Source organism: Magnusiomyces paraingens, assembly GCF_902498895.1.
Source record: "Magnusiomyces paraingens strain CBS 517.90 genome assembly, contig: contig3, whole genome shotgun sequence".
NCBI lineage: Eukaryota > Fungi > Ascomycota > Dipodascomycetes > Dipodascales > Dipodascaceae > Magnusiomyces > Magnusiomyces paraingens.
In genome coordinates, this window is record NW_022474069.1 from 572,249 (window position 1) to 584,299 (window position 12,051).

At 39.6% G+C, this 12,051-nt stretch overlaps 2 protein-coding genes across 2 annotated transcripts; one reads left to right on the forward strand and one right to left on the reverse strand.

The window, feature by feature from the left end:
- Window positions 1-80: 80 nt before the first annotated feature.
- Window positions 81-4,163, reverse strand: SAPINGB_P003484 (uncharacterized protein; the record flags this gene model as incomplete). The annotated part of the gene is made up of 3 exons (XM_031998202.1): window positions 81-3,341; window positions 3,402-4,072; window positions 4,124-4,163. The coding sequence occupies 3 exons, from the start codon at window positions 4,161-4,163 to the stop codon at window positions 81-83; spliced, it is 3,972 nt and encodes a 1,323-aa protein (XP_031854093.1).
- A 1,308-nt stretch (window positions 4,164-5,471) lies between these two features.
- Window positions 5,472-12,025, forward strand: SAPINGB_P003485 (uncharacterized protein; the record flags this gene model as incomplete). Its single annotated transcript, XM_031998203.1, has 4 exons — window positions 5,472-5,836; window positions 5,890-5,938; window positions 6,007-6,069; window positions 6,128-12,025. 4 exons carry the CDS (start codon window positions 5,472-5,474, stop codon window positions 12,023-12,025), a joined length of 6,375 nt encoding a protein of 2,124 aa, XP_031854094.1.
- Between the last annotated feature and the right edge of the window lie 26 nt (window positions 12,026-12,051).

Genomic DNA, 12,051 nt, shown 5'->3' on the forward strand with positions numbered 1-12,051 from the left:
AGGCCCAAGTTTAAGTAAAGAAACCATAAAATCAATTGAACAAATTATTTATAATAAAATTCTAAAACAAAGAAAGCACACTAAGCAGATGCTTCACCAGCAGCAACTCTTTGAGAAACACTACCACTGGCGCGGGGAATGAATTTACTAGCGGCATTTTCGGACTCCGCTATGCGGCTAGATTTCAAGCTTGGTTCTCCGAAACCTCCACCACCAGGAGTCTTGATGACAACATGATCACCGGTATTCATATGCACAGTATTCTTTCCACCTAACGATACAACAATGTAATCGTTCTTCTTATCGGAACCAGCGCGCAATTGTTTCCACAAGTTCTCACCAGGAAGAGCAGGTAAACCTCCCTTGATGCCAAATGGCGCAATAGCTCGACGCTCACTCAAAATTGAAACTTGCACAGGGATACGGAATTCAATGTCGCGTACAACACCTTCACCTCCAACAAACTGACCATCACCTCCAGAACCCTTACGCAATGAAAAATCATGTAGAATACAAGGATAACGTTTTTCCAAAATTTCAGGATCAGTGGCCCGTGTGTTGGTCATGTGCACCTGGACACCGCTCTGGCCATTCCACCATGGCCCAGCACCAGCACCACCGGCAATTGTTTCGTAGTAGCCAAAACCAGGACGGGTAGTACCATCAGGAAGAGTTTCACCACCGAAGCCAAACGTCAGATTATTGCAAGTACCTTGCGATGCACCCATAGCCTCGAACGCCTTAAGAGTAACGTCCGTAATGCGTTGTGAAGTTTCCACGTTACCACCAACTGTAGCACGTTCGGGACCAGGAGCTAGGACACTACCTTCAGGAACATTAATTGTAATAGGTGTCAAACAACCCTGGTTCAAGGGGATGTTTTCGGAAATAAGAGATCGTAACACATATAGAATGGCAGATTGAGTAATTGCTCGTGGTGCATTCAAATTACCGTAAATCTGAGGTCCAGTTCCTTCAAAGTCAAATACCGCACTTCCATCTTCAGGGTTAATTTTAATGGCAAGAACAATTGCAGTTCCATCATCAAGCTGATCGCGGGCACGTAAAACGTGGCCATCACCATACTTTTTAGCGACGCCTTTAAGAAGCTCACGAACAGCAAGCTCAGCATTTGCTTGAATTCCATACATGTAAAATTGAACAACTTCCAAACCAAACTCTTCAATAATATCATGGAGAAGTGAAATACCCTTATTATTAGCCGCAATTTGTGCTTTAAGATCAGACAAACTATCACTTAAACTGCGCGAACCACTGCAACCAGGGTACTTGCTAGGCTGTGTATAGAGTAGATCCACGATACCCTCTTCGTCAAACTTCCCAGCTTTGACAACCTTAAACCCGGGAATCATAGCACCTTCTTCCCAGATCTCTTTCGAATACGGTGGCATAGAGCCCGCAGTTATTCCACCAATGTCCGAGTGATGACCTCTTGAAGCAGCCCAAAAAATGATTGTCTTTGTTCCGGGTTGAAAAACGGGTGTGATGACAGTAATATCAGGTAAATGTGATCCACCATGAGCAGGGTGGTTTGCCACAAGAACATCACCATCAACAAGCTTGCCTTCCCAAAGGTTTTTTTGATATTCGACAGCACTTGACATGGAACCCAAATGAACAGGAATATGAGGAGCATTTGCGACAAGACCACCATCCGGGGAAAAAATTGCACAAGAAAAGTCCAAACGCTCTTTAATATTGGCAGAAATTGAAGTCTTTTGAAGAGTTTGGCCCATTTGTTCAGCGATTGACATAAAACGGTGGCCAAAAACTGACAACTGAATAGGATCAATAACTTCAGCATTAAGCGCTCTCCTTTTTTTATTATCAAGATCGAGAAGAATATGACTAGTAAGAACAGTGGCAACTGCGCTAGTGTCGACAACAATAGTTTGGGTCTTGTCAATAATCATGGCAGGGCCTTTGATTTGTTGGCCTCGCTTTAAATTGTCGCTGGGATAAACTTTGGCATCAACCCAGCCAGAGCCCTCAAAGTAAAGTTTCTTTATACCAATAGAAGCATTTTCGTCAACAGGAAAGTAATCAGACCCTTTTGATTTTATGTCGTATCCCGGGGTAGTACCAGTCTCCATAGGAGTCATTCCAACGCCACGAACACGTATATCACCAACAAGAATTTCACGTTCTAAAGAAAACCCAAACTCGGTTTTATGCTTATCAATAAAGCTCTTGGCATAAGATTGGGAATTATCTTGAGCTGGGTCGCGGACCATAATGAAGGTTTCTGTACCTTTGTATCTCAAGTTAAGGTATCTCTCAACAACAACATTCTTTTCATCAAAGCCTTGGGAAACAAGTGCACCAACAGCCTCCTTAGAAATTTCGTCAAGTCTAGAAGACAACCCAGGAAGAGATTCTTCAGACAAAACCACAGATTCCGGTCTTTGGACTTCATGAACAACATCAGCAAGAGACATACCATAAGCCGAAAGGATAGAAGAATATTTGTGAATAATCACACGATGTATACCAAGAATTTTGGCAATTGCGCTGGCATGTTGACCGCCGGCACCTCCAAAAGAAGCAAGGTGATGACTTGCAACAGTGTAACCTTTTCCTTCAGTTAATGTTCGAATAGGGCGGCACATGGCCTCGTTAGCAACTGTAAGAAAGCCCATGGCAACTTCTTCAGGAGACATGGCCTGTTGGCCGGGTCTATCTTTATTGATCTTTTCAGTAAGCTCGGCAAATTTAACCTTGACAATTTCAGGATCCAGAGGTTCATCTTCGTTTGGACCAAAGATGTGTGGGAAGTACTCTGGAACGATACGACCCAAAAATAAATTGGCGTCAGTAACTGTTAAAGGACCACCCTTGCGATAACAAGCAGGACCAGGATGTGCACTGGCAGACTCGGGGCCAACAGCAAAAAGACCTTTTCTCCAAAACAAAATTGAGCCACCGCCAGCAGCAACAGTATTAATATCGAGTTGTGGAGACTGAATTGTTACTTCGGCAGTAGTGGTTTCAAAAATATGTTCTAAAGCACCATTATATCTTGATACATCAGTAGAGGTGCCACCCATATCAAATCCGAGAATGGGTGTCTTTTCATCTTCTTCGTAAGATGTTCGGGAGTAGCCAATAACACCGCCAGCGGGTCCTGACAAAATGGCTTTAAGACCAGAAAAGGTTGACCAGGAAGTCAAACCACCATCTGATTGCATAAACAAAAGTTTATGGCCAACAGCATCTAAACCGCCCTTGAATCCCTTGCCAAAGTTTTGAACATAGCGTTTAGTAATAGGAGACAAATAGGCGTCGGCGGTAGCAGAGTTCGCTCTTGAAACCAGTTTGATCTGAAAGAAAGTATTTTGTTAGCAAAAATTAAATCAATTTTTTTTTCTGTTGTACCATACCATTGGTTGAATTTCCGAAGAAGCCGAAACGTCGAAGCCCATTTCCCGAGCAATGTTAGCGACGATTTCTTCATGATCAGGATAAATGTAGGAATGCATAAAAGTAATAGCTAAAGATCGTATTCCAGTATCCCAAATCTTTTGGAGGAGATTTTTGATCTTAGTTTCATCTGGCCTTTGCAAAATTCGGACAACCTCGCCAGATGTACCGATGACCAAGTTCTCATCATTTTCTATATCAAACTTTTCTAGATAGGGATTCTCACTATAACCCTCAAGAGTGACCCTTTCATCTACTTCGTAGACTTGTTCATAAAGACTGGAAAGTTTAGAAACGGAAAGGTCAAAAATAGAGGGTCGAGATTGTTGGCCAATTTGTAAGATATCACCAAAACCTTTAGTGACAATGAATGCAACTCGGTCACCCTTTCGTTCAAGAAGAGCATTTGTAGCAACAGTAGTACCCATGCGAATTGACTCTACTGGCTCCAGATCAATTAGTTCATTACGAGGTATTTTTTTGCCAGTGACTTGTTCCAGGATTCGACGAATACCCTCCACAGGAGCATCCTTATAGTTTGCGGGGTCGACTGAAAGAAGTTTCAGAACGATATCACGAGGCTCAGGGCCTGGAATATAAGCACAGACATCTGTAAATGTTCCACCACGATCTAAAAAAAGTTAATAAATGCAATTTTATATTTTCAGTGTGCTATTCTTACCAATGGAAATTCGAACCCGATTGTTCAAGTTGCTGGTCATTGTTGTCAAAATTGTCAAAGTTCAAAACCAAATATTATGAATATTAACAAAAATAAAAAATCAGAAAAAATAGAGCAAATACAAAATAATGATTTTTTTTTTTTTGATGCATCAAAAGAAAAAGATAAAAAAAAAAGTGGTTATTTTAGCGGATATTGGACTTATTTTATATCCAGACTTGACTTGTTCAAATTTTTTTTGTCTGGATCATGCCTTTTTGTGAAAGCACATGCCCATCTCTACGTCGTAACCCTTAACCCTATCTTTTATCTGTCGGGTTTCCCAAGCAACACCCCAGTTTTATTCATTTTACACCTCCCATAAAAAACCGCCTGTCAGCTGACCCGTGCTCACATTTATTTTAGACTAACACTGGTTATAACCAGTGTAAAAGCTAATTAGCTTTTACCCAGAACTTGAGTTGTCGGAACTGGTATTCATCTCAAGTCTTGCTTCATATTAATTAATTAATTAATTACCGATTGATACCTTTCAATAGCCGATTTTTTCAAAATTTGTTTTTTTTTGTTTTTTTGTTTTTTTTTTTCTTTTTTCATTCCTTTTTTTAATCAGCAAAACTCGGTTGATAAAGAGTGGTATACAATCCTGATTTGCTTTCTTAGATTTTTTTTTCTTTTTTATTAATTTGAATCAATGATCTCAGTTTTTTTATAAATTTGACTTCTTGCTAAATAGAATTTACTTGTCATAATGCCGTCGGAGATCTTTCCCGATGTGTTATTATTTTCTTTTGGGTGTGTGGGATGAAAATCGAAATGCTTTTTTTTATTTTGTCGGAGATGGCTTTACGACATTTTTCCACAAGATTCTATTTTTTTTGACAAAAAGAAATGTCACCTGTAAAAATAATTTCATTAAAATAACAGGGAGTTTTAAGATGAACCTGTATATATGTAATATAATAGAAAGAAATTGTAAATTTTACATTTATTTGATATCTCAACTTGTTTTTTTATCACAGCCTTTTGAAATTATTAGAACAATGTTTGCAAGAATTCTATTAGTAATATGGTATTTTCTTAAGATTTTGTAACATAAAATTCTCAAAGAAATTACACTAACAATATTGTAGTGTAAGTTCGAATCTTGAAGGCTCCAAACATTTATTCATAATCAAGCTTAAGAATATGTTGCACCAAGAACTTAATTTACACTTGTCATTTTCTCGTAACAACTTTTTTCTCTTTACCCATTTCACACCCACCACCACCCTTAATAGAGTAAAGACCTTCCGACTCTACTACAACTTCCATAATCACACTCTAGGAACCTTTTAGGCGTTTTACAATGTCATCCCTAGATATTGTAAATACAAAATTTGATCCGACTAAGTTTGACAAAGTTCCTCTTGAAAAACTACCTTACCAGGTTCTCAGCTGGATTAACATAGTTGTTAATTACCTCAAGAACAATCCCAACTTTGAGGAGTCTGTTCAGTCTTTTATTGTCACAGAACTAAATGGGTTTTTGTCTTATGTCGAAACCTCAAAAGATATTCCCTCAATTCTTTGCAAACCAATTAGACTTGAACTAAATTATGCTTACCAGCTTACATATTCTGGCCCGCACAGACGGTTTCTTTTTGAAACTGTCAATAAGCTGGTTAAGATTGTCAGTGCATCAAAAGCAGAAAAACATTCTGATTTGAAACAGTACGTTATTAAAATTAATACTTTTTTTAAAAAAATCATTAACTGAGTTATAGTCTGGCAATTTCCGCGTTAGGTTCCATATATGAAACTGCCGGTGATGGTGTATGTCTAAATTTTTTTTATTTTATTTTTCAAAAAACACTTTTGACTTCATTGCTAACTAAACGCAGGCTTATTCTGTTGCACCGTTAAGTGTGTTGACTTTAATCAAGGCATTAAAAGGAGCTTCTTCGGTATGTCTTTTAATCTAATTTTAGACACGAGAATATTAACCAGATATATTTATTTTAGAATACCGGGTACAGAGTTACAATTGTATCTTCTTTGGCTGCCATTACAAAGTCAGCGGGACACATTTTTGAGGATTCTCTCAACAAAGATTTATGGAAGGTTGCTAAAAATTACTCCTCTGACAAATCAGCAAAGGTTGTGGCTGCTGCGTTTGATCTGTTTACCAGTTTAGTTACTCACCGAGCTCATTTTAAATCCTCTTCTGATTATGAAACCCTAAAAAATTTGTATCAAAAGGCACTTGATTCTTCGTACGGGGTTGCAAGACAATCAGCTGCAAGATGCTTTGCAGCGGTTTTGAATTTACTTACAAATTCACCTTTACCACAGGCCACTCATGAAAAGTATTCCAAAGCAATTGAAGTAGACGAATCAGAACCAAATCGCACTTCATCGCCAGCACCAAATGCATCTGGTAGCTCAAAAGTTAAGCTTCCATTTGCTCTTTCGTTTAGAGATGGTGTCCTTGCTCTCGCTTCTATTTACACAAGTTCTACTGCAACCACCAGAGTTAGAGTGGGTGTCACTCAAACGTTGGCAATTTTCATTATGAACTGCGATACACAAACCACGGAGGCAAACTTTTTTGAAATTTCAAATATGTTATTGTACAATGTTCTGAGTGATCCAAACATTTCTCAAGATCGACACAAGTTTATTTTGGCTCGTGAACATGCCAAGTTTATTATTACTGAGGTTATAGGTCGCCAAGTACTTGGAGAGATTGGCCAAATTTCAGCAATTAAAACCCTTATTAACGAGATTTTAAAAAACTACCCTAAAGTGTTGAAGGAACAAGAGGAAGTTCCAAAAGAAACACTTATTGGGACTTTAGAATGCATCACTAAATTTTTGGCATTGGTTGGATCTGCAGCTTCTTCCTTAGTCGACTCCTTAAAGGATGCTTTGTTGCGTGTCATTGTTCATCCTAGTTATACCGTACAAGTAACGGCATGTGCTTGCTTCCAAGAACTTACATCAGCATCACCTTCATTAATTATTCCTCTTTTAGATAAAAGTCTTACACATATTCACAAGACTTTTCCATTGATTTCTGATCAAAAGGCTCCTCACTCTCAGGTAACTGGTTTTGCTTTGCTAATATCTCTCTTAGTCAGCGTCACTTATGAACATCCCCTTTATTCTTCGATTGATATTGCTTCACGTTGTGTTTCTACTGCAACCTCATTTTTGAAGGCTACTGGCGATATTGATGCCCCCACATCTGCTCTTCAAATACAAGTTGCATGGCGGCTTATTAGCGGTGTCATGCCTCTTGGGCACAATTTTATTAAGGTTTATTTATCTCAACTTCTTATCTTATGGAAAAGTTCAATTCCCAAAGTTTTTATCAAGGACCGATTTACCGATAAGAGCACAATTGAACTTTGTTACCTCTACCATGTTAAAAATTGCGCATTGGGGTCAATTGCTGCCTTTTTAGCAAACAATTCCAAACTTCTTACAATTGATGTTGCCGGAAGAATTATTCAACTTTTACAAAATGCTACTCATTTTATGAATGCGATTCCTGCAAAAGCATTTGCTGATGAAGAAAAGTCGCATCTGCTTGACAAATCTATCAATCTTACTGATTACGATTATCTTCTCAAACGCAGAGTTCTTCAGTGTTATGTCTATCTTACTCAGTATTCCCATACTCTTGAATCATTTCCTGCAAATCTTTTGCCTCTGGTCTTATCTTTGTTTGGAAGTCCTGACATGTTCAACTCTGTCAATATGAGCACTGCTATTGCAACTAACTCCGGCTCTATCGACAGTATTTGGCAAATGGCAGACAATTTTGCATATGGTGTCACTACTAATGTCAATGGATTTAACATCATTGAACTTCAGCAGGAACATGTCATTGACAAGAGCAAAATCCACAACTCTACAATGGAGCCAATTAAGGATGTCCAAGAATCCCACTGGCTTTCTGAGTTTGATTGGATCGACACTTTAGAAAACCAAATAAGATCACCTGTTTTAGGTGCGATTGAGCAAGATCCAGATGTATTGATTCATTCTTTGGATCGACAGCAGCTTTATGTAGGACCCGTTCCTGCTACTACTGCGGTTGCAAATCTTTCTATTGAACTTTTTGCAACTCTTTTCCCTCTTCAGCAGCCTAAGGTTCAGGAAAGTCTGCTCGTACAACTTAGTAGTTATTTATATTCTCCTTCTTCTTCTTCTCAAAAGTCGGACAGAATAACTGCAATGTTTGTCAATTCATCTGTAGCTATTTACAGCCTTCTTAAATATGTCACGTCATCAAATTCTCGTGATAGAATTAGCAGCACTAAGATTTTAGCTCTTATTAAGAAGATACTTACTCCTATTTTAGGCAGCTCTGACCCTATTGTTCGAAATGTTGCTGCCCAAGCTCTTGGTTTAATGTGCTCTATTGGTGGCCTCTCAATGTCTGCAGAGGTTATCAAGTATCTTATTGATGAAGTTGTTCAAAATACTGATCCAAGCTCTCGGGCTGGTTGCTCAGTTGCCTTGGGATACATTTTAAAGCACGTTGGCGGAATGTTTGCCGGAATGCATTTGAAAACAGTTTTTGGTATCTTAACATCATTAGCTAACGATCCTCATCCAACTGTTCATTTTTGGGCTTTAGAAGCTATTTCTATTACCATCTCAGGTGTAGGATTGAATTTTGCAAACTATTCTCTTAGCACACTTTCAAACCTAAGTAAACTTTATCTTCAAACGTCTCACAGCGACGAAATGGCTTCTGTTGTTTCGAGCAATTTGGAAATACAATTCTCAACTTATCGCATAATTGCGCGATGTGTTCATGCATTGATTGATGTAATGGGACCCGATATTCAAGAAAGCGAAAAGAGTCAGGAGATTGTTTTGCTTCTTTTAGAACAATTCCAATTATCAAATGATTATATTTGCATTGTTGAAACTATTAAGTCTACTCAAGAGCTTATTATTTTTGCCCCAAATCTTATCGATATTTCTACATTTGTCAAGCCATTACTTGTGGATTTGATGCTGCCTTATCAGACTCCAGTCAAAACCGCCGCTATTGACGCTTTATACCAATTAATCAGAACCAGTTCACATGCTTTGTTTAAGTATACTGGAGCTGAACTGAAGCGTGATATTTGGCTGGCTTATGATTTGAATCCGTCTGACAAGGCTCTCCGTGCATTCATCAAGCGATGGGTTGAGCAGACTGCTGAAAGCGAAGCATTGGAATGGATTGGTGGTGTTCAAAAGATTTTGTTTAATTCAAAGAAAGAGTTTAAACCGAAGGTTGAAACCAAGCCTAAGGAAGCCGAAACTAATCTTGCTGATGAGGAAGTAGCTGGGTTTGCTGGTGGTGGTGATCCTGCTGACAAGAGTGGTGCTATTGATGAACCACTTAAATGGCAAACAAGAGCTCTAGCCGTGGAGTCGTTACGTGACATTGTTTCTTTAAACTTTAAAGATAAGTCTTTACAAGAGATTGAAAAGACACCAATTCTCACCAAAATTGGTGATATTATTCGTGTGGCCTTTTCATCCGCCACTGCTTCTGTTTTGCAATTGCGTCTTCTTGGTGTCAAGCTTTTAAATGACATTTTACTGTATCTTCAAGACATTCAAGATCCAGAGTTTAATAAAGTTGCACTTTTGGAACAATATCAAGCACAAATTAGCTCTGCTCTTACTCCAGCATTTACTGGCGACACTTCTGCAGAACTTGCTGCCCAAGCTATTAACGTTTGCGCTACATTTATTGGTATTGGAATTATAAAGAATATTGAAAGAATGGGCCGCATTTTGAAACTTTTAATATCCTCTTTAGAAAATTGTGCTGACAATAAAATTGTTTTGGGAGATTTGAAGTCTTTAAGTCCCAACGCTCAAGTAATGCTTCGTATGGCAATTCTGTCATCATGGGCCGATTTGCTGGTTGCCAGCACTACCAAGGAATATCTTCAAGATGTTGTGTCTCCATATACTCCAATTCTGGTTCCTCTGTGGCTGACTTCACTTCGGGAATTTGCTGAACTTCGCTTTGAACCTGAGCAATCGTCATCTCTTTCTAATTCATCTTTGGGAGGCTCTATCGATCACATGTATTCAGCTCTTTCTCGCAATAGCATTCTTCCTTTTTATCAACGATCATGGCTTCAGCTTGTTGATGCTATTGCTACCATGGTAGAGAAAAATCCTGATGAGATTTTTAACATTCTTAATAATAAAGACCAACCTGGAAATTCCAGTCCCAATACGAAATATGGAAGTGAACCCGCTGCCTTTTTCTTTGTTTTGTTTGGCATTTTATTTGAATCCTTAATTAGACCTCAGCAAACTTTGGGATCAGAGGAAGAAGGCTATTCTTCTGAACGCCGCGCTCAGATATTGTCTGCTCTCAAGCGTATCATACATCCAGCAATTAGCGGTACTGCAATTTACAGTGACATGGTTTTTATTGAAACAATTGATGTACTGGACAGACTTGTTTTGACTGGAACAGTTACTGAACAGCTTTTGGTAGTTGATATTGCATATAGGCTTTGCATCTATCACCCTGATAAGCAGTCGCACAGTGGAAACAATTCCCCAATTGAGGCCAAAGACGGATCCTCAGGAGATAATCTTTCGGACCGCGTTAATCAACTTTTTGAGCTTGTTCGAGTTGTAATGCTTGCACTAACGAACCTGCTTACCTTTTTGGTTGATCAACCTGTTCCACGATCAACCTTAAACAATCTGACCAAACCACCTTATATTGCTCTTATTCATGGAGCTCTAGGAAATTTGGTTGGAATGGTCGAAATGTTTCCTACGGTTGTACGTGTTGACTTATACGCATGTTTGCTCTATGTTTTCGGCAAAATTTTGGAAAAAACCGAGTTGATAGGCGATGTAATTGTTAAAGTTGGTCTTGTTCAGTTCAAGGAACTTATAAAGAATATGGTTCACACGCGTCAGGCTGCTGGCACCGGCTCTCAATATGCTGAAGCCATTGACCGTGCCATTAGCATGGCTACTGCTCAGCTTGTGGCGGTTCTTGCCGATGCATCTGCAACAACAGCTTCTGGGCGCACCCAAAAAGAGCTTAGTCTTCTCGGTATTGTGATTGTGTTCCGTAACGCTGCAGATCTTCTTGGTCCTCCTGCAGGTCCACACCTTGTTGCAGAGCTTGCCCAATTGTTAGTTGAATGTATTGCTATCCCACAAATGCAGATTGTTGCTGCTGAGGCTTTACGTGGACTGCTTTCTGCTGCTCATTGCACGCCTGTGGGCCAGGCTCTCATCATCAAAACCATTCCGCCATTGGTGGCTCTTGCTACTGGTGATGGATCTTCTTCATATTTGGCAAAGTCTTCAGCACCACGAGATAGTGATGACGAAAATGATGAGGAGGACTTGGTTGTTGATCATGGGAATGCAATTTCTCACCACCATCATCGTCGTACAAGCTCTACTGCAGCAGATATTGCTCAGAGAAAAGAAGCAGCAGCAGCAGCAGCGCGAGTACCAAAACTCGTAATTGAGGTTCTTGTGGAATTAACGAAAAGCCTTGATCCTACAGAAGAAGCTGAGCGCGTCCGTGCGTTACTGTCTGTGACTATCCCCGTGCTGCTCTGGTTTGCAAGTGGCGGCAACGATGAGGAAAGCTCTGATGCACCTGAGGTGACAGAGGAACGCCAAGTATACGTCAATGGGCGGTTGTTGGAATTGGCCGGTCATGCCAGTGTTGAATTTAAGAACGTTTTGCAGTCTGGATTGTCGGCATGGCAGCGACAGATGACAGAGTATATTATGGTTGGTGGTGGACGTGGAGCTTCCAGTGCAAATTCTGCTTCTGATGGTTCAGCTGCCGGATCTGGTACTAATGGCAGCACTGGAGCAGCACACATTGAGCTCAAATCGTTTGTTTAATTGACGTTTTGACCTGATTTAATTTT